Source organism: Hemitrygon akajei, chromosome 4 (assembly GCF_048418815.1).
Source record: "Hemitrygon akajei chromosome 4, sHemAka1.3, whole genome shotgun sequence".
Classification (NCBI taxonomy): domain Eukaryota; kingdom Metazoa; phylum Chordata; class Chondrichthyes; order Myliobatiformes; family Dasyatidae; genus Hemitrygon; species Hemitrygon akajei.
This window is the reverse complement of record NC_133127.1, coordinates 63,316,106-63,339,816: the sequence shown is the minus strand read 5'-3', so window position 1 is coordinate 63,339,816 and position 23,711 is coordinate 63,316,106. Positions and strand designations below refer to the sequence as shown.

The window sequence follows — 23,711 nt, the reverse complement described above, 5'->3', positions numbered from 1 at the left end:
TGCAGTCTCACCAACAATTTCTATAATGGCAATGTAATATCCCTACTCTTAAACACGATGCACTGACTAATCAAGGCCAACATGTTAAATCTTTCTTAGCTCCGTCTATTTGCATTGCCACCTTCAGCGAACTGTACACTTGTACCCAGACCCCTTTATTGCTCAACACACGTCAGTGCGCTACCATTCCCTGTTTAATTTCTACCCTGACTTCAATGTCCAAAAGCATCAGTGCATACTTATCTAAGATGAAATTCATTTGCTATTCCTCACCCTATCTCCCCTACTGATCAAGATTTTTTGTAACTCATTGTAACCTTCTTCATTATCAACAAGACCTCTCATTTAGTATCATCAGCACAGTTGCTAATACTGCATGAACATTCACATCTAAATCATTTACATAAATAATAAATAATAGAGGTTCCCACTCTGACCCCTGGGGCATCCCATAGTCATAAGCTTCCAGTCAGAGAATCGAACTTCAATCATCACTCCCTGGTTCCTATCAGAATTCTCAACATACTTTAGTAGCTCCCCTGAATCCCAGGTGACCCAATCCTTCAGATTAGCCTGTCACCTGGAGTCTTATCAAAGGCTTACTGACATATATATAGACAACATCCACTGCCCTGATTTCATCCAGCCACTTGATACCTCTTCAAAAAACTCCAAGAGTTTCACCAGACATGACCTCCCAACAAACTGTGCTAATGATTCCTGATCAGACCTTGACTATCCAAGCGATGGTTTCATCTTTTCCCCTTAGAATTCCTTCTAGTAACTTCCCACAACTGAATCAGGCTCACTGACAGCCCTGTGGGTCCTTAAAAGGACTTAATCTCTCTCCCTAGTCATGCTTTTACTGGTAATATAACTGAAGAACCTCTTGGAATTTTTTTTAACTCTGCCAACCAAATCCATTTCATACTCTTTTTTAGTCCTAATTTCAGTTTTAAGCCTGCTCTTAAACTTTTTATATTTGTACCCAGCCGTTTAAAGTGATGTATGCTTCCTCTTTTTTTCTTACCAGAGCCTTGATATCTGTCATCAGCTAAGGTTCCCTGAAGTTGGTATGTCTACCCTTCACCCCAACAGGAATGTGTTGCTCTTGGACCTCTGATATGACCTTTTTAAAGGCCAACCACCTGCCAACTGTTCTGTTGTCTTCAAAAAGAGTTGCCCAGTCTACTCCAGCTAGATCCTGCCTAATGCTCTCAGCGTTGGCCCCTGCTCAGGTTTCGCACTTTAATCTGTGGACCTGTTCTATCTTTTTCCACGACAATTTAAAAACAAAAAGAATTGTGGTAATTGGAGCCAAAGTGCTCTGCAATTGCCACTTCATTTACTTAGCCCATCTATTCCTTAAGAGGGGGTCTCGTATTGCTCCTTCCTGAGTAGTTTCCTCAATTTTTCTGCATGGTTGCAGATGGATATTAGAAGAGTAAAGCTCCTTGAAAGAGGCAACACAGGTAGATAAGGTGGTAAAGATGGTGTATAAGACACAGGAGCTGAATTAGGCCATTTAGTCTATTGAGCCTGCATATATGGTATACTTGCATCAGGGTTTTGAGCATAAAAGTTGAGAAATCATGTTGCTGTACAGAATTTTGCTTACACCACATTTCGAATATCGTGTGCAGATGTGCTTACTGCAGGATGTTCACCAGAGAGTGTGAGTTACAAGGAAAGTTTTGAAAAGTTTGGATTTTTTTTTCTCTGGTCCATTTGAAGCTGAGATTAGACAGATAGGTGAAGTGATTTTTTTTCCAGTGTGAAAACATCAAATAATTGATGGCATAATTTTAAGATGAAAGGGGAAGAGTTTAAGGGAATTGTTCAAGGGAGAGTAATAGGTGTCTGGAACATGCAGCCAAGGAAATGTAGATACGAAGACATATGTACAAGGCATTTAGATAGGCAGATGAGCAGACAGGAACTGAAAGGATATGGACCATGTGTAGGTCCATATGGGTAAGGTTGGTATCATGGTTGCACAGACATTGTAGACTAAAGGGTCTGTTCTTATGCTATAGTGTTCTATGTTTCCCAACCACACATCAGAAATCTGAACTCCTTTTGTGCACCATTGTCTTGTGCATCATTATGCCACATTTTCAATCCTTTAGCATAAGGTTCTGTGATATTCAGGAACCTTGGAGCCTCAGGTATATTCAGCCTTTTGAGTTTGCTCTGCAACACAATTGAATGCTAATACACACAACTTCCATTTAACAAAATTTAATCAAAATCTTTAAAATGTTAATTATCTGCAGACTTTTGGAAGATCAGGTTCCTATATCTAGTATTTGTGTGAAAAAGTGATTCCTCATAATTGCTCTTGATACAATTTTCTACAAATTTAGAAATGAAAAAAGTAGAAATATCACTGAAATGTTATCCAGCTGAGAGAAACCCCAGCAAGTCAATCTAAATTTTGTTCAAATTAAGTGTACAGGTGACAGATAATCAACTGATCCATCACAATGTATTTGTTTTCATATTTTTTTGATATAAATAATTGTAAAACCTGCTATATGAATTCCCAAGAACTTTTGTCTAAAAATGTTTGTGGGAGGCTACAACTTGTATGCTAGTGTGATTAATATACTAGTGCTTCATTTAATAAAAACGAATGTGTTAGAATCTGATGTTTATATACCAAAGCATTATGTAATGATCAGTATTGTCATGATTGATCACTAAATTTTACTTGAATCAACAAATTTTAACACATAACACAATGCTAGCTTAATGGAATTTGAAGGGTTTCAAAACTTGAATAGATTATTTTTGAATTAGCATCCCATAGTTGGGAGTATTTCAACACTATGACAGTGTTTCCCTGAAATTCAAATGTGTAGGAGGAGGGTATCAATTGTTGCAGAAGGGATTTTAGAATAGATTGATTTTATTGTTACTGGGTTGTTGCTTTGAATTGTTCTCAAATCTAAATTTGTTCTTAAATGGGAATGTTTAATTTTAAATTGCACATAGTTTGATGAAATATTAACTATTCCTCTCTTCATACATACTGACTGCTGACTAAGAGTTTCCACATCCTGCTTAATTTTAATTCTGCGTACAGAAATGAAACAAAGCATTGTGAAAACAGCAAAATATGTTCATGAAATTTAAATTGCACTTTACACCAATCAATAATACCTGTAAATACAGGTAATTAAAAAAAAATACTTTCCCACAATCTCATTCATTTACACAATATAGCTTAATATTCTTTCTAAGGTTCCTGGTGCTATCTAAGACAGTGAAATCCTCCTGGAGAAGAGGGTTCATTGGGTTTCTCTGACTGGAAACATTATCACTGCTAGGCAAAGTCACTCTTGGTGATACTCACCAAGAGATCAGCTATTTAGAGCCAGACAACAACAGACATTTCCATTTCCTTTTAGACTCATAAGTCCCTCTGAGCATTAAAAAAGTTATGAAAGCCAATGACATTGTCACTGAATATGTAATTTTCCCCACCATGAATAGATTTAGTTAGGTTAGATTTCCATTCTTTTTTATTCTCTCTCTCTCTCTGAACTTTGCCTGATCAAATGACAAGATATGCAACAATTCAGTGAAAAAGGTAATGCAGTGTTCCACAGAGAAAGTTAGTCCTCAGACAGGAAATTAAATTTATAAATAAATATTAGGTACTGAATGTGCAGCTAAATGTGTAGATCTTTTCTTACCAACACAATAGTAGCAGGAATAGGTGTGTGTCTACGAACATGGATCATAGACAGAATTTCGGGAAGGTGACCTTCTCGTGAAGCAACAAAAAACAATCTATTTGGTAGAAGAGATACAACAGATTATGAAACAGGTTTCTGGCAGGCTTGCCAATAAACAGCAAATGCAATGTAATATCCATGAGTTCATGTAGTTTGTTGAAATTCAATGATCTTTTTTTAAAACAACCATTTCACCTCAGATTTTATATATCAAATAAGTCACTTGCAATCTTTTTCATCTTAGCTGCCTGGATAAAGTACAACAAATGACTCAGGCTGCAATAAAATCATATTTGATTATATTTTTTCACCTGCTCAAATGAAAAATTTTATTCGGTACATCAGGAAAAAAATCTAATGCAATTTGGCTGCCTCCACTCAGAACAATTGATTTCACTTTGGTTCTGCTGCTGGTTCTATAACATTATCAGATGTTATTAAAAGAAGAGATTTTCTCACATATCTGTATGAGCATAAAAATAGCAGATGTTCAAAGAGCAATGGATTAAATAGCAACCTTTATTCCATCAGATTAATATGGATGAGAATCCAACCTGAATCTCAGGAGGAAAAAGAATTCAGAAGCATAACAGTGAAACTTTTCAAGTTTTACTTCAGAAGGATATTTAAACTACCCAGTTACATTTTTAAGACTGATTTTTAAATCAGATAGGAGGCCAATTGTATTCCTACAGGAGATTAAGTTCCTGGACTAGGATAAGGAGTTATTGATTATTGATTGGTAACTTAAGTTTGCATTCCAATTTGGTAGTCCAGAATTTAAATTTATTCAACTAACTAAACTTGAAATTAAAGATACAAAATGGTAAAACTACTTGATTTGTATTTTGTCCATCAGAGACAGAGATGGTCCATCCTTAAGTGCCAAGCTTCTATGTGATTCTAGAGCCAGCAACGTGGCCGACTCTTAGCTGCTTTCTGAAGTAGTCTAGCAAACTACTTAGTCAGAACAGGATGGTCATAATGTTCACATCCCATAAAGAAATCATTGAATAAAAATACACTCTTGGCTGAAGTTTGCCAGTTCAGAAAATAAATCTCCTTCCTGGGTGAGATCCTAAACTAAGGAGGCAACAAGGTATCCGATCTCAACTGGAAAGATGCCAATGATAAATATGCTCTGTGCCCACTTTCTTAGGCACACCTGGACAGCTGGTCATTAATGAAAACATCAGCCAATCATGTTGCATCCATTCAATGCACAAAAACATGCAGATATGGTCAAGAAGTTCAGTTGCTGTTCAGACCAAACATCAGAATAGGGAGGAAGTGTGATCTAACTGACTTTGACTATGGAATGATTTTTGGTGCCGCACAGGGTGATTTGAGTATCTAAGAAACTGCTGCTCTGGGATTTTCACGCACAACCCTCTTTAGAGTTTACAGAGAATGGTACAAAAACAATAAAACATTCAGTGAGCAGCAGTTCTGTGGGCAAAAATGCCTTATTAATAATGAGGGAGATCAGAAGAGAATGACTAGACTGGTTCAATCTGAGAGGTAAGCGACAATGAATGAAATAACCACGCATTACAACAATGTGCAGAAAAAAACATTTTTGAATGCATAGCACATCAAACCTTGAAGTGGATGGGCTGCAGCAGCAGAAGACCACACTGGGTTCTACTCCTGTACCTAGGAAAGTGGCCGCTGAGTGTAGTTTGTTAGCTGGGTGAAGTAATTGATACACAGATAATTCACATGCATTGATATACAAAAACTGATTCCTTGGTTTTAATTACTTTTTCTTGGTAAGCAATAGTTCCTTGTTTAACAAATTCTGCATTTTACTTGTAAGCTGTTCATTCTATTATTAAAATCATATTTGAATATTTGCGAAGTTGCAGCTACACTTTTCACAGAAATGTAGCTGCGGTTAATGTTATTTAATGTAAACTACTGTGTATGTGTACTTGTGAATAATTTAATTCTTAATACGTGAGCAATAAGATAGTGTATGTTACGGATTTTAAATTTTAGTTCAAAGATAAAGTAACTGATAAGTCAAGTATCTTTAAAATGTTAATCCATTTTTGCTACTTTAACATCCGATTTAGAACCTCCACATATCTACTGTCAAGTATGGCTCCTGGATTTTACTGGAAAGCTCAAGATGGCAGTTTGGCTTGAGAGACAAAGGTTTCTAAGGCTTCCAAGTACAGAACCTCCTCTGTACATGAAATGATTTATATTGAAGAAAATGAATTTTTGCTAAGCCACTGACAATGGAATGACATGGGTTTGTCATTGAAATTTCAATTTCTGTCTCAGGAAAATGATGGCTATATCAGCATATCATTCTTTCAATGTCTGTATACTTAACTAATCTGCATACTTTACTGTCTAATATGCATTAGATCATCCTGGAGCTAGCAAAAAAATTGTGTTGTAAAATTGCTTGAATGAGTACTCACTTAGAATCTAGATTGCACCATTATGGAAACATATTTGCATAACTTTGCATAATATCCCAGTTCAGGTAAAGCTCATAATCATTGAAAGATTAAACATGTTTGAAACCTTTAGCCATGTAATCGGGGGTATTGGTTAGGCTTTTCATTATTGTTCAAAAATTATACTTTGTATCAAAACAGCAAGCAATCTATGGAACACAGCAACAATAATAAATTTACAAGTATAAAATTTGCCAAGGTGTTTCTAAGTTGGCAATATGACTGTAAACCAACAGGTATATCATCAGCTATCAATGTTAAATGGAATGATAAAATATACAATGCAAAATTTTATTTGAGTTTAACCTCCCAAAATATTTTACCTGTTCAGTCTACATTATGTTACAATAAGAAAAATAGGCTGCGCAGTATCTTCATATCTAGTTTTAGGAGAGGCTAACAAGTTCCCTACATCCCTGTCTTCTGAGCTCAGTGTGCTAAGGGCAAGTAAGCTTTGGTTCCTTGGAATCATGGTTCCCAGATTTTGAATATAAAGTTTTATTCAGTACTTCAGAACACTGCTTTCAAGAGAGGTCAATTACGTTAATGCATCACTACATTACCAATTTTTTTTTTTCAAAGTTCAAGCCTGTGCTTACTGGAAGCATACGCAAGGCCATGGTGTAATAAAGCATGGGTCCCTGTTAGTTGTTTCTTTCTGCTTGCACTTCCTGGACCTGTAAGTCATGCCCAGCTTGTCAGATAATTTCACATGTATAAATGGAAAACGACTCACATTGGGTTAGCTACAGGTTGTCCCTGGATAACAGCAGTATGTATAGGGTGGTGGTGAATATGCATAGCTTGGGTTGAGGTGCTTGACGTTGTGGTGTCCGCTGAGCTTGGCAATTAGCTTGCAGACGTTTCATCACCGGTTGAGGTGACATCCTGAGTGCGCAGTTGTTGAGAAACACCACTAACAGCGCACTGAGGATGCCACCTCGACTGGTGGCGAAACCTCTGCAAGCTAATTGCCAAGCTCAGTGAATACCACAATGTCAGAAGTATGTATGTTTATTAGACATTTGAATTTGATAATATTTGTATGTCAGGATGTTCATAAAATGAGCATTCTTAACCTGGGGCAGCTGGTACATTAGAGAGCAAATTTCAATCAATAGTGAGGGAATCCGCAGGGGAAAGGCTGTGTTCAAAATTGCTGGAAATTAACTACTTAAACATCAGAAAGACCAGGAGATCCACATAAGTACTGTCAAAAATACAGACTTCGACTTCACTGGAAATCCAAATCTGTCAGTTTGGTTTCAGAACCTGTCAGTAAGACCAAGGCTTCCATGGACAGCACATGTGTGGAGGTCCTGGTGCACTCTGTCTACATTTTCAGTGCCAGGGTGATCATGCAGCACTGATCTGTCTGTCACTATAGCTGTAAATCCAAGCTAACCCTCTTTATTTGACTCATACTCCTCAACTTTCCAGGATTTCCAAGGATTTATAGCTCATCAATTTTTAGCTCTAATGAAAAGTATGAAATATTGACTGTTTATCCTCCTCTGTAGATATTGCCAAACCTGCTGAGTTCCTCCAGGATTCTGTGCATGCTGGTCAATATTTCCAGCATCTGCAGAATCTCTAAAATTTAAAGATTAAGATTTTAAGATTAACTTTTTAGTTGTCACGGGTACATTGAAATATTAAGTGAAATATGTTGGTTACTTCATATCAAATCAGCAAATATTGTGCAGGGTAGCCTGCAAATGTCGCCATTCTTTCAGTGCCAAAACAGCATGCCCACAAATATTCCATTCATGACAAATTTGGCTTTGCAGTTATATGGATCCTGGACTTGCTGATGTTAAAATTGCTGAGCTCCTGTGTTTTGGAGCAGAACTGTCAATTTTTTGGCAAGAACATCAAGTCTAATGTTTACTTCAAATGCTTATGTTCAATGAAACACTGATTTAAGAACAAATAGACCAGAACTTGGACATAATAGGTTGAATATCACCATTTAAACATAGATTGTGAATCATTTAGCTTATACCAGTATGCCACTCAATTCAATAATAATTTTTTTGTTGAATCTTTGCCTGGCATGATAGCCTCTCCCATTAATGTGGAAAATCTCTTCTGGGTAAAAACAGCAAAAAGATTGAAAACACTACTGATTTCAATGAGTTTTGTAATTCTGTCAATTAAAAAAACTATTGTGAAGGTTTGCTTCAATGTTTTTAATTACTTATTCTTACATGTTTGAGTTTGTTTTAGTCGACTATTTGTTTAAAAAGACTTTTATGTTTTTGATTATTTATTATATCAGATGTGATATAAAATCTTTAAAAAATTGCAGCCAACAAAACTGCAGGTTTTCAAGATTTGGTAAGACTGCATATGGAGAATTATGTTTAGTTTTGGTTACCCTATTACAGGAATGATGTCATTAGGATTGTTGCCATAATCTGAGGGCTTGCATTGTAGGGAAAGGATGGGCAAGCTAGGACTTTACTCCTTGGAGCACAGGAGGTGGCGGGACAACATTACAGAGGTGTATCATCATGGAGGGCACAGATAGAGTAAAGGCACACCATCTTTTTTTGCAGCAGAAGGCCTCTAAAGGCAAGAGGTTTAAGGTAAGAGGAAAAGGGTTAAGGTGAGTGCACTGGAGGATGGAGGTGGCCTGTCCTGGGGGGGGGGGGGGGGTGTGGGGTGGTGTGTGTGTGTGTGTGTGTGTGCGCTGTTGTTCTGCTGAAGATGGTTTGCATACTCCATTTGCTCCAGAATGTGTGGAACATTAGCAGGCTCTTCAGCACATCCTCTTCAGTTGTGTTGATTGTTAACATAAAAGGTGCATTTCACTGTATGTTTTGATGTGCACATGATAAATAAGTGACTCTGAACCTGAATCTGAGAGGCAACTCCTTCATGCAAAGGATGGTGCATATATGGAGTTACCAGAAGAAGTGATTGATGCATGAACAATAACAGCATTTAAAAGGCACTTGGACAGGTACATGGCTAGGAAAGGGTTAAGAGGGTTATGGGCCAAGCATGGAAAAATGGGCAGCTTTGTCAGCATAGATGAGTTGTGAAGAAAGGCCTGTTTCCATGCTGTATCACTGCATGACTTCACAATTCCCTTTCAACACTGAGTTTCTTTACAATGCCAGTAGAGGGCTTGCTGCCGATAATGCCACGGTGCTGGAGCTCCGTATGCTTCTAGCTAGCAAGATGGCCACCTTAATGTGAACCAGCTGAGAATGAGTAGGGTGGAGAGAGATAGATTTCACCATCTGCAGTGATTCTAGGAATGACAGTCCTCGTAAGCTAGTTCTAACCCGTTGGTTTTCAGCCATGGCACCATAGAGCATGTGTTGATCCCCATTATTTTAAAGGATGCATGATACAATATTTTGTGAACTCCTCATTCCCATATTATCTGGATTCATTGGCCCCATCAAACAAAATAAAAATGACTGAATTCTTACCTGGAAACTGCAAAGATACCTCCATTCATAGACCCAAAGCAGGAAAGAGCTACAAAAACTGGCACTGCTATGGAGAATTTGCCCATCAGTCGTTCTGCAAAGGTCTAATCAATCAGAGTGCAGTTAAAATCAATTTTGTAGTTAGTTGTTTAGCTAGTTATATTAACAATTACAGTGGCAATTGAATATTTTGTTCTCATATAATGTGGTATATGAAAATGTAAATATAAGTACAAAAAATATAGTGGTCTTAAAGTTCTTTACAGAAGCCCCCAGCCTCTGGCAGGACACAAGTGTAACATCTTAGCAAAATACCCTTTCTCCCATAAAGATTAGTTAATTATGCTTTTGTCATCAGTCTTCTGTGAATTCCTTCGATCTGTGTGGCTTCTTTCACAGTATTGGAGGGTGGGAGAGGCTGAGTGTGGGGGGGGAGGCGCTTTCTTTGTTCACCTGATCTTTAGTGGGTTGTGGATTTCAGTTAAGCCAATGTATATGCAGGCAATGAGTATTTCAATAACTACCATTTCTGAAAGTAAAAACAAGAAAAATAGGAATAAATTTCTTCCCCTCTGCTCTGCCACTTCTTGAATGAACCATAAAGCTATTTACATTGTAGGGTGAACTTCCAAGTGATTATTCCAAAATTCTTCATAACTGCAGCAAATTCTATATTTGGCTGAGGCTCTCCATTGATCGGGAATGACCGTGGATGTTGGATGCCAGCTGTCTACACGATATGCAAACCAGAGTAGTATGATATGGAGAGCACGCTGTTGCCAATGTAGTAGGCTTCCCCCTCTACACGGCTGATGAACCCAAAGGAACGGTACAGACCAATACAGTTTGGCCGCACTGGTGTCACAGGAATTGGCAGTCAGTGTTTGAACTCAACTTAGGGCTACCTCCAGGACTCCAGTTCCAGATTTTTCCTCGGGATTACTCCTGAAGCCATCCCCATGAGTGGGTATAGCCCCAAGGCATCGGAAATTTATCATCAAAGTTTTCCCTCTCCAACCATGGGTGATGATTCCCATCTGCCCAAAGTGACTGGTTTTAAGGAACCAGTACCCTGCCTTTGCTCCTTCCTCTGTTAGTAGAAACAGTTCCACCAGGCTTAGTACCTAAGCCACATGTGAAGGCCAGGAGCTGGACATGGTTGTCAGAGGTGATTTGAGACGGATGCCATTGGAGCATTTAATAGGTAGTGGGAGCTTATCCTCACTCTCATCCCTTGGCTATAAGAATTCTGTATTATCTACAGAACATTTACCTCATGATGTTTAGAATCAGCGACTTAGGGTCACACTGTATGGAAACAAGCCATTCAGCCCATTGATTCTGTGCTGACCATCAATCTCTTATTTACTGCCATCTCATTTTATTCTCCCCATATTCCAATCAATCCAACACCTCTCCCTTAATCTGTTTTTGGGTAGAACTCAAAATTAGGAAGAGTGCAATCACTCTGAAGGGATTGTACGACAGACCCCCCCCCCCCCACCCCATAATAGCCACTGATACATTTAGGAACAGACATGCAGGCGGATTAACAAAAGGTATAAAAGTAACACCTAAAATCAACTGGGACCTATTTAGTGCAAATGGATATGATTGGGCAAAATGTGTTTGGTGTATCCAGGAGGGTATATAGATAGTCCAACAAGAGGACCAACTGTACTGGGTCTGGTGTTGGGTAATGAACCTGGCCAGGTGACTGACCTTTCAGTAGGTCAGTAACTAGGGAACTTTGACCACAATTCCTTAAGTTTTAAGATAAGTGTATCTTAAATTTGAGGGAGGGTATTAAAATGGAGCAGGGCAAATTACAAGATTACAGGGCAAATTAGGGAAAGTTATTTGGGAACAGCTGCTTTTGGGTAAGTCTACATCTGATATGTGGAGGGTGTTTAAAGACCAACTGCACAGAGTACAAGACGGGTTTGTTCTTGTCAGGAAGGACAAGGATGGGAAGGTAAGGGAACCTTGGATGTTGAGAATTTAATCAAGAAGAAAAAGGAAAAGTATGTAAAGTTTAGGAAGCTAGAATCCAACAGAGCTCTAAAAGATTATAAAGAAGCCAGAAAAGAACTCAAGAAGGCAATTTGGAAAGACCAGAAGGGCCATGAAAAGTCCTTGGCAAGGAGAATCCCAAGATAATCTATACATACATCAGGAGCAAAAGGATAACCAGGGAGAGCGGGACCACTCAATGATAAAGGAGGGAAAATTTGCTTGAATAAAAAAGGACGTGGATGAGTCCTTATTGATGTGGATGATAGGGAGATCAGTACCGAGAGTATGAATGTACTTGGACATTCTGAAGTAAAGGAGCAAGGTGGTACTGGGCCTCTTAAGGAGCATTAAGATGGACATCCCCAAGGCCTGATGGGATTTACCCCAGGTTATTTAGGGAGACAAGTGAAGAGATTGCTGGGTCCTTGATCAATATCTTTAGAGTCATTGTCATAAAACACTCCAGCATAGAAACAGGCTCTTTGGCCCAACCAGTCCATGCTGAACCATTAATCTGTTTAGTTCCATTGATCTGCACCCGGATCATAACCCTCCATACCCCTCCCATCCACGCACTCATCCAAATTACTCTTCCTTATTGAAATCAACCCCACATCCACTATGTGTGCTGGCAGTTCATTCCACACTCTCACGAACCTCTGAGGGAAGAAGTTTCCCATTAAGTCCTCCTTAAGTATATTTCTCCTTTCATCCTTAACTTATGACCTCTAGTTCTAGTCTCATCTAACCTCAGAAGGAAAAGCTAACTTGTATTTACCCTATCTATACCTCTCATATTTTGGGGTACTCTCTAGGTACTGGCAAGGTCCTGGAGACTAGCAAGAAAGTAAAGTTGTTCCATTGTTTAAGAAGAGAACTAGGGATAAACCTGGAAACCAGTGAGCCTCATGTCAAAGGTAGGGAAGTTACTGGAGAGAATTCTTAGAGATAGAGTTTATGTGCATTTGGAAAACCATGGCTTAATTAAGGAGAGCCAGCATAGCTTTGTGCAATGTAGGTCATGTTTTGCAGACTTGATTGAGTTCTTTGGTAAGATGAAAAATGTGTTTGATGAAGGTAGGGCTGTGGATATTGTCTACATAAATTTTAGTAAGATGTTTGACAAAGTCCCTCAGGGAGCCTCATCTATAAGAACAAGATGCATGTGATCAATAGTGAATTGGCTATTTGGTTTCAAACCTGGCTCACCAATAGGAGACAGAGGCTATTGGTCAAAGGGACTAATTATAGCTGTAGCCTGTAATTGGTGGTGTTCCACAGAGATCTGTACTGGGACATTTGCTGCTGTGATGTATATAAATGACCTGGATGAAAATATCAATGGGTTGGTTAGTAAGTCTGCAATTGATACAAAGATTGGTGGTGTTGACAATATTTTAGATGACTGGCAAAGAATACAGTGAAATATAGATCAGTTGCTTATATGTTTGGGCAAAGAAATGGAATATGGAGTTTAACATGGCCAAGTGTGAAGTGTTGCACCTTGGTAGGTCAAATGTAAAGAGACAATACACTATTAAGGGCAAGACACTTAACTGTGTTGATGAACAGAGGGATCTTGTGTTCCAAGGTCATATCTCCCTGAAAGTGGCTACACAGGTTGATATGGAGGTTAAGAAGGCATGCTTACATCTATTGGTCAAGGCATTGAGTTCAAAAGTCAGGAAGTTATGTTGCAGCTTTATAATACTCGTGTTAGGCTGCATCTGGAGTATTGCGTACTGTTCTGGTTGCCCCACTATAGGAAGGATGTTGAGGCTTTGGAGAGGCTGCAGAAGAGGTTTACCAGGATTCTGCCTGGTTTAGAGGATATGTGCTATCACAAGAGGCTGGACAAACTTGTGTTGCTTTCTTTGGTGTGGGGGAGGTTGAGGGGAGATCTGCTAGAAGTTTACAAGATTATGAGAGACTTAGATAGAGTAGACAGGGAGTATCCTTTATCCAGGGTTGAAATGTCTAATACCAGAGGGCAAACATTTAAGGTGATAAGGGGTAATTTTAAAGGAAACGTAAGGGGCAAGTATTCACACAGAGAGTGGTGGATGCCTGGAACGTGCTGCCTGGGGTGATGGTAGAAGCAGGTACATTAGGGACTTTAAAGAGATGTTTAGATAGGCACATGAATGTGAAGAAAATGGAGGCATATGGACAATGTGTAGTTAGAGGAGATTAGTTCAGTTAGCCATTTGATTACTAATTTAATTGGTTCAGCACAACATTGTGGGCTGAAGGGCCTATTCCTATGCTGTACTGGTCTTTGTTCTATGTTTTCTGAATGGATGGACAAATGGCTCATCTGTTCTGTGATCTAATTTCAGTCTACTGTAGAAGTTCAACAAATATGCCAAATTTGTTTTAAAGAACACAAGAGATTCTGCAGAGCAACACACACAAAGTGCTGGAGGAAGTCAGGAAGGACTGTTTGGGGCCCTGAATAGAGGTGAGGGAGGAGGTGAACGGGCAGGTGTAGCATTTCTGTTGCTTGCAGGGACATGTACCAGGAGGGAGATTAGTGGGGTGGGACAGATGGACAAGAGGATTATGGAGGGAGCGATCCCTGTGGAAAGTAGAAAGCAGAAGGTAAAGATACGTTTGGTTGTAGGATTTCTTATTGTAACATAATGTAGACTGAACAGGTAAAATGTAGTTGTAGAGAATGTGTTGGGTGCAGAGGACCATGGGCTGATAAGTTTTAAATAAATCATCGTCGTGATAAATACTCTGTCGTGGGCAAAGTACTGGAGAGTTTAACATCGGTAGCTGAGCGAAGGGCGCTGAGTAGGCTACGGTCAATTATGGAAAACTCTGAACATCCTCTACATAGCACCATCCAGAGACAGAGAAGCAGTTTCAGCGACAGGTTACTATCGATGCAATGCTCCTCAGACAGGATGAAGAGGTCAATACTCCCCAATGCCATTAGGCTTTATAATTCTACTGCCAGGACTTAAGAACTTTTTAAAAGCTATTATTAATGCTTTTTGAGATAGTGATTTAGATGCATATCATATTTTTACTGAGTTAAGTATTGTATGTAATTAGTTTTGCTACAACAAGTGTATGGGACATTGGAAAAAAGTTGAATTTCCCCATGGGGATGAATAAAGTATCTATCTATCTATCTATCTATCTATCTATCTAATTGAATTTACATAATGTAGTTTTGGAGATTCCAAACTACAGCTACTTTATTGGGTGTAAAATGTTGACAAAGCTGTGATTGATATGCTGCAGAAAATACAATAATCAGTTTGTGTGATAAAGACCTGATGATATGTTCATCAGCAATATTGAATGAGGAATGAATATACATGTTTGTAAATCTCACACTCCTCTTCAAAATAATGCTATAGAACCATAGAACACTACAGCACAGTACAGGCCCTTCAGCCCTCCATGTTGTGCCGACCCATATAATCCTTTTAAAAAAAAAGTACTAAACCTCACTACCCCATAACCCTCCATTTTTCTTTCATCCATGTGCCTGTCCAAGAGGCTCTTAAATACCACTGATGTTTTAGCCTCCACCACCATCCCTGGCAAGTCATTCCAGGCACTCACAACCCTCTGTGTAAAAAAAAAAAACATCCCTGATGTCTCCCCTAAACTTCCCTCCCTTAATTTTGTACATATACCCTCTGGTGTTTGTATTGGTGCCCTGGGAAACAGGTACTGACTATCCACCCTATTTATGCCTCTCATAATCTTGTAGACCTCTATCAAGTCCCCTCTCATTCTTCTACGCTCCAAAGAGAAAAGTCCGAGCTCTGCTAAACTTGCTTCATATGACTTGTTCTCCAAACCAGGCTACATCCTGGTAAATCTCCTCTGCACCCTCTCCATAGCTTCCACATCCTTCCTACAATGAGGTGACCAGAATTGAATACAATACTCTAAGAGTGGTCTCACCAGAAGTCTCACTGTAGAATTCACCTTGGAGCGAATTCTCTAACAATGCATCACTCCCTCAATATTGTATTGGATATTGAAGTTCTTGAGTAGGGTTTGAATCAGAAACCTCCTGAGCCATAAGCATGGATACTCGCAATTAAGCCATAGTTGTTAACGTTTCAGTTAGATAATGGTAATATTTGGGCAGTTAAAAAGTAATCTCAACTATGCTTGAGAGCACAATCAAAATAGTTTGTATTTCAGCAGCCAATAACTAGCAATCTTATTTTGAGAGGCTATAGGGATAATTGATGTGAAAAATGGAAACATTCACGTTGATCCGTTAGGTGCTTGTTCAGATTGCTGTTACATTCATAAATAGAGCAGAAATGAAAGAAATTTGGTCTATTTCTAATCAACAATGTCCCGCTTAGTGGTGCAATAATATCAGCGTCGGACTCCGGAGCGAAGGTTCCCGAGTTCGAATCCAAGTTGGACTGAGCATTGAGCTAGCAACTCGGCCTTGTAAAAACAAGAAAAACAATTGCTACGGAAACACTGTGCCCCGATAACTCCACTGCTGAGTTAAGGGCTATTCTTCTTCTCTAATCAACAATACCCCTGATCTTGGGTTTTTAAATGTTGTCGCGAGATACAAATCCACATCATTAACTTTGATGAGTTCATGCATAAAAGCAAAAAAAACACACCCTCCACCCAACCACAGTGAAATACAATTGAAATAGTTGAACACAAATGTTTTGATAGGCATTGAAGGAAGTTAAAATGACTGGAGGCCTGTGACTAGTGGCGTGCCGCAGGGATTGATGCTATGCCCATTGTTGTTGTTATCTATAGTAATGATGTGACTGTTAATGTGGTAAATTGGATCACAAGATTTGCAGATAACATTAAGATTGGAGGCGTAGTAGACATTGAGAAAGGGGGATCTGGACCAGTTGGACAAAGGGGCTGAAAACAGGCAGGTAGAATTTAAAACAGTCAAGTATGCAGTGTTGTACTTTCGCAGGACAAAACAGGATAGGATAAATACATTGACTGGTAGGGCACTGAGGTGTGTGGTAGAACAGAGGGGGTCTGGGAATACAGATCCATAATCCCTTGTAAGTGGCATCATAGGTAGTTTGGGTTGAAAAGAAAGCTTTGCCTTCATAAATCTAAATACTGAGTACAGGAGTTGACATGTTATGTTGAAAAGTTGTATAAAACACTGGTGATACCAAACTTGGAGTATTGTTTGCAGTTCTGGTCACCTACCTACAGAGAAGCTATCAATAAGATTGAAAGAGCACAGAGAAAGTTTACCAGGATGTTGCCAGGAATAGGTTAAATAAGTCAGGGGTTTATTACTGGAGTGTAGGGCATTGAGGAAAGATTTGATAGAGGTATACAGAATTATGAGTAGTATGGATACTAGACTGGACTGCCAACACAGATGCCTTGTGCAGGAAGGCACAGAGTCGACTGTACTTCCTTAGAAGGTTGGCGTCATTCAATGTCTGTAGTGAGATGCTGAAGATGTTCTATAGGTCAGTTGTGGAGAGCGCCCTCTTCTTTGTGGTGGCGTGTTGGGGAGGAAGCATTAAGAAGAGGGACGCCTCACATCTTAATAAGCTGGTAAGGAAGGCGGGCTCTGTCGTGGGCAAAGTACTGGAGAGTTTAACATCAGTAGCTGAGCGAAGGGCGCTGAGTAGGCTACGGTCAATTATGGAAAACTCTGAACATCCTCTACATAGCACCATCCAGAGACAGAGAAGCAGTTTCAGCGACAGGTTACTATCGATGCGATGCTCCTCAGACAGGATGAAGAGGTCAATACTCCCCAATGCCATTAGGCTTTACAATTCAACCGCCAGGACTTAAGAACTTTTTAAAAAGCTATTATTAATGCTTTTTGAGATAGTGATTTAGATGCATATCATATTTGTTACTGAGTTAAGTATTGTATGTTATTAGTTTTGCTACAACAAGTGTATGGGACATTGGAAAAAAAAGTTGAATTTCCCCATGGGGATGAATAAAGTATCTATCTATCTATCTATCTATCTTTTAAAGAGTGGTGTGAATGAGGAACCAACTGTCAGCGGAAGTGCTAGGTGCAGGATTAATTGCAATGTTTAAGGGAATTTTGGATAAGTACATGGAGGGATATGGAGGACTTTGGTCCAGGCATGGGTTGATGGGACCAGACAGAATAACAGACCAGCAAGGACTAGATAGGCTGAAGGGATTGTTTCTGTTCTATGACTCTCAGATCTTTGAGGATCCATAGGACATTAGCAGAGACTGTTAGAGTCCACGCTTTCTCCCCAGACTAACTTGCTCTTTAATATGCTCTCCAAATGTTCAACATGTGTTTTAATTGCACTAAAGTCACATAGTCATAATGCTCATTGTTTAACTTCAGTGGACACTCTGATATTTTGTCTACTTGATGTCTGCAATGGGTAGAATTGGGCAAGATAACAGGCTGAACATTTTATGTTCGAAGTTCAAGGAATAAGTGAAAGTACTCCTACATCACACTGGGCTTCAGCCACTGAGATTCCCAGTTAGAAGTATGACCTCCTCCAGATTTGTTAACTAAAATGTCATTTTATGGATCTTCTATTCACGTAAATGATGCCGTTTTTGATCTTTCAGATCTTGTCAATCCTACTGTTGGTTAAACAAGTCCTCATATTCCCTTATACTTTATCACACTATTGTGTAAAGTAAAATAACAAGAATGATGGTTTCATGATGTTTTCATCAATGATGTTTTCCATAAAGCCTTATTTTAGAGAGCCAAGCTTCCATGTGAATCTTGCAATGCATTTTTGAAGCTATTTGAAACTGAAATATATTTGAAATATTTGAAAATGACTCTTTTGCATAAATTTGATTAGTTAATATCTGTATAACTTACCACAGCTACTGCTTCTGAAGCCAAAAGCTCTTCAGGGCTCATTATGACAAAATAGGCTACATTTGTTAATACATAGCCAACTGTGACAACCGCCATTGAAATGCAGATTGCAAGAGGTATATTTCTGGAAGAAAAGAAAGTTTGACAATATTTTAGCTATTTTAGCTCTGAAGTTTTATTATGCAAGGACTATACTTCCTCAAGCAAGTGTTGAGAAAACATAGTCCTTGCATAATAACTGAATTATATTTTGCAAAAGCCACTATGTTTTAATAATGCATATAGTTTAACACCCCCAACAGTAGCTAATTGATATTAATTCCTGTTGATTACATTGCATTCATGATCTTGTGAATCATATCAGAATGATTGCTCTGCCCTATCATTATTAATTTTTCTTCATGGGTACTATAATTACAATGTTTTCAGAAAGGCTGTAATTAGCATATTCGGTTGGTCCATAATCATATTATTTTTACACTTACATTTCAATCATTAGGTGAATTCAATTGTACACTCATAATTTTACTGAGTTATATTGTTTTCATTCTTGTGACTTTGTATACTTTAAGCTCATTCAATTATACAATACATGCATTCAAGTATTCTACAAATATTATGTGTTCAGTTTTATTCAGTTATATCTGTTGCATTGTATTGCAATCATTGCCATGGATTTTTATATACAATGGTTTTATCATGTTATTGATAGGTTTAGTTTAATCAAATACTTGTTTACCAGTAGCAGCATCCAGCATGCTAATTTATTTCCTTCTGTTGGCTTATATTTTGCAAGGAGATAATACGTAAATTGACTTCTTCATTCAGTAAGATCAATACTACAGAGATGTATGGACCACTGCAGTGACCTGAATGGCTTTCTCACACACAAAATATCCCATTGCTTCTCTGTGTATCTCAGTGGATGATACTTCCTATGATATCCCTGTGCTATACATTACCACAGTGAATGAGATGTAACTGAGATCTATTATTCTGAGTAATTGGCATTCCATTTTCACAAATTCCATCTTCTATTCCATGCAGATATGTTCTATAGCAATCTGCAGACAATGAGCAATAGTTCAGCAGCTGGAGATCCGAATCTCCACTCAAATTGTAAAGGTATTCAGGGTATCTGGATGTGGCAAGTAGTGCATAATTCTGAAGTATAAATTATTGGGCTAGATTGACCCAGAACCAACCACTGCCGACATTCAATTGCACCACTGGATTTAAATGTTTCTGGATAGACAAGCCAGTTAAGAGGATATGCCTGAGATCTAACATTTTTTATTTTTGCATCTATAAAAGAGGCTAGCCATGGAAGAGTTTTGTAGAGTTCCTGATCTCTAGTAGGAAGAATATGCTGGATTGCTGTGGTACAACTGCAAGCACATGTGAAATGACACTCACTTTGATAATCAGGGTGACTCAAACAAATTTATCACAATAAAGCTAAAATAGTAAAGTATCTCTTTGCCTCTTAGATAACTGATGGAGTCAGCTCTTTACTGTAGGTAAGGTTTTGGTACTTTTGCAAGCCCTCAGTTGTTAGCACTCTTGCAACCTTTTAATAAATCACTAAGTTGGGCACTATGTCACCCTAAAACCCTACCCCTGACATAACTCATTAATAAAGGATATCAGCAGAGATATCAGCTTTCTCCCCTCCTACCAGAGAGTGATAGTAACCAGCCTATCACTAATCCCTCTGGTCTCTGGTCCATCTATACTTCTTGCACAATCACACTTCACAATCCTTCACAAAGGTTAAGACTAAATAGTGTGGTTCACTGCCTGCTAGGAAGATACAGAAAAAGTAACAGCTGTAGATTTTTAGTCTGCCAGAGCTAAAGTGTACAGATAGACCTGCTGGCAAACGATGATAAGGTGTATAATATTCCCTGTTGAGCCTTAACTAATTGATAATTAATCACATATGGTCCCAATTCAATAACTGTATTTTCCAAGCTCCAAATGAATTCTTCATTATCTAAATGTCAACAATTAAGTTGCAACAAACACTCCCACTGCATGAATTATTCGGCAGCATATATAGATAATTCTATTCAAGGTTGTCATGACAGCCAGCTTTTTAAAATTTCTTTGCAAATGGATCAGGAACAATCACAATATGTCACAAGTACCAACTCTGATCAAATCTATTGCTTGGGCTTCTATTTAAAGCAAGAACAGCCAATTCCATTAATACACATTAAAGTAAACATTTTTGTACTAAAATGTTTGTTCAATTGACAGAGGAAGCTACGGTGGCAAAACTAAAAAAGATGAGGAAAAATCCCTCATGAAATATTAACATTGTTGGTTTTGCCATAATTACTGATTAATCTGTTGAGTATTTACAACATTATATTTTTGTTTTAGATTTCAAGCACCTACTATTTTTGTCTTTTCATCTTGATATCCATTGACTGCAGTAAGGAGTTAAAAAATGGTTGTCCTTTTGGGTAAAGAAAGCTCCAAGATGAATCATGGTAATAAATGGGTGGGGAAGGAAAATCACCACATTGGAAACTCGAAGGGGTAGACTTCCTGCAACTTCCAGTACAGTAAGACCTGATTAAAGGTGGCCTGAAACCAAACTGATGTATTTTGTATCAGTCCAAACAATAAATAACTCTTCAAGGCATTATTTATGACAAAAGGTTAGAGCATGCAGGATCTGGAGTGAGTTATAGAATTGAAAACAATATTGTCTTGTTGGTAGGAGGTAGTGGATGGTAATGGAAAGTTGTTTTTCAGATTGGAGGCACATGACCAGTGGAATACGTTTCGGGCCGAGACCCGTCCTGTTGAAGGGTATCAGCCCAAAACGTTGACTGTTTATAGCTCTCCATAGATGTTTCCTGACTTGCTGAATTTCTGCAGTATATTGTGTGTGTTGCTCTGGATTTCCAACAGCTGCAGAATCTCCAGTATTAACCTAGATACACACCACGGCCTATAAGTTGCTGTTTTGTTCTAATTGCATGAAAGCAATTGCACCATTTAAATGTCCCATTAACATTGCAATTCTGCATTTCAATATTCCTAGGATAAGTATCGTTCTTATAAATAATCCTTCATTGTATCTGTTTCAGCCTGCACTAACCCACTGAATCTATATAAAAACCTTGCTGTTACTGGTGAAGTCTTCAGATCATTTCAGAGGGCTAGCAGTTGTAATCTCAGGAGGCAGCATAATAGAAGTGGTGCTAATAGTGCAAATGCTGCTTCCAGAATGGTAACTATAAAGATGAGACAGGAGTGCAAACTCATGGATTTGAACAGGTTAGGATTAGGCACTCCTAACAGGAGATATGCTCTTTGTGCAAACATGTCACAAAGATACCCTCCACAATACCCTCCAGGTATCAATGGCAGTAGTTGCTACAGAGGTTTCCATACTCTGTAGAAAACATAAATATCTATGAAGGCCCGAACTGTGCAAGCCTTTAATGCAGGCAATTGCCTAATGTGTGGGCTGAAAGGAAAGTAAGTGAAGTCTTCAGTCCTTCAGTATGGAATTTACACCATCTCCCTAACTGAGAAGGGACCATCACACCGTGATAGATAAGCATCATTCTGGGATAATCCAGAAAATAAGAGATCACCATGACCTAGCTGTTTGGGCAGGTACCCTGATAAGCCTGTATTTGAGCAACAAAAATGGAACATTAAAACACAATAAAGGCTACAATGAGTTGACATTTTAATATCCATTAAGGTCAATCTAACCACTCCCTCCCACATAACCTTCATTATTTTTACATCTATGTGCCTAATCAATGAGTATCTTAAAGTTTCTTAGTTTATCTCCGTTACCACCCCCCGGCACTGCATTCCATGTACCAACCATTCTCTGCAAAAACTCCTCTGACACCCCTCCTGTACTTTCCTCCAATCACTTTCAAATCCATTCTATCTATGCCTCTTATCATCTTGTACACCTCTATCAAATCACCTTTCATCCTCCTTCGCTCCAAAGAGAAAAGCTCTAGCTCCCTCAACCTATCCTCATAAGGCAAGCTCTCTAATCCAGGCAGCATCCTGGTAAATTTCCACTGTACCCTCTCTGAAGAGGGTATAATAGGGCATTCCTATAATGAGACAACCAGAACTAAACATGAAACTGCAAGTGTGGTCTAACCAGAGTTTCATAGAGTTGTAACATTATCTCACAGTTCTTGAACTGAATCCCTCGACTAATAAAGGCCAAAACGTAATAAACCTTCTTAATCACCCAATCAACTTTTGCAGCAACTCTTAAAAATTGTACAAGGTGACAAGTCTCAGTGATGATAAAGAAACCAAAGTAAGAACAAACCTTTCAAATATATTAGTAACTTGGTTCATGCTCAGTGTTTCCACAAATGAGCATGTTTCTGGATCCAAGTACCCTGCCAAAACATGGATGTGGTGCTACCAGTTCCCAGAAATGTCTCCAACACACCATGCTGGCCCAGTTGCGGACCTGAACCACATGTCTCATCATCTGCTTCAATCCCTCCAAAATAGGCAGCCACTATACATTGAGCTGAGGGTCATTCAATGGCAGACGATAAAAAAAGCCTCTAAACATGTATCACCAGGCTCAAGGACAAATTCTATCCCACTGCTATCAAACTCGTGAATGGAGCTCTTGCACGATGAGATGGACTCATCGTACACAACAAGTCTACCTTGTTGTGATATTACACTTTATTATTTACATAAACTGCTCTTTCCCCATAGCTTTTACTCTTTATTCTGCATTGTTGTTGTTTTACATTGCTCTACCTCAATGCATTGTGGAATGATTCTGATCTCTCCAAACAGTATGCAAGACAAGCTTTCCACTGTATCCTGATATTTGTGTTCTGACAATAATAAAGCAGTACCAGGGCATTAATAAAGGGAAGGGATTCACATTCAGTTCTTGTCACAACATCATGCAGCAATGAAAAGGGCAGGGCTTCATGACGGATGCATTACACAGGAAAATGCAGCCCGCGACAATTAACTTTATTCAAGTGCAATAGAGTATACGTTTGTGAGCATTGAAATGGGAGGCAGCAGTTACTGCAATGATTCAGCTCTCTGCTGCATTTTCAGGGAAATAGTGTTAGTAAAAGTTGGTTCCCCTGTTAGTAAATAAGAAGTGTAATTTTTCAGACCATTGAGTTTGAAAATCACACTTGAGATGAAT

General features: G+C 38.7%; 1 protein-coding gene across 3 annotated transcripts in view; it reads right to left on the bottom strand.

Annotated features, from left to right (window-relative positions):
* LOC140726386 (cystine/glutamate transporter-like) overlaps positions 1-23,711 on the bottom strand; it is a 167,902-nt gene that overhangs the window by 28,477 nt on the left and 115,714 nt on the right. For all 3 annotated transcript variants that reach the window (XM_073042690.1, XM_073042691.1, XM_073042692.1), the window contains 3 exons: positions 18,521-18,644; positions 9,664-9,767; positions 3,702-3,798 (listed from right to left, as the gene is read on the bottom strand). In XM_073042690.1, the coding sequence (XP_072898791.1) occupies positions 3,702-3,798; positions 9,664-9,767; positions 18,521-18,644 (325 nt within the window). The remainder of the gene's footprint in view (positions 1-3,701; positions 3,799-9,663; positions 9,768-18,520; positions 18,645-23,711) is intronic.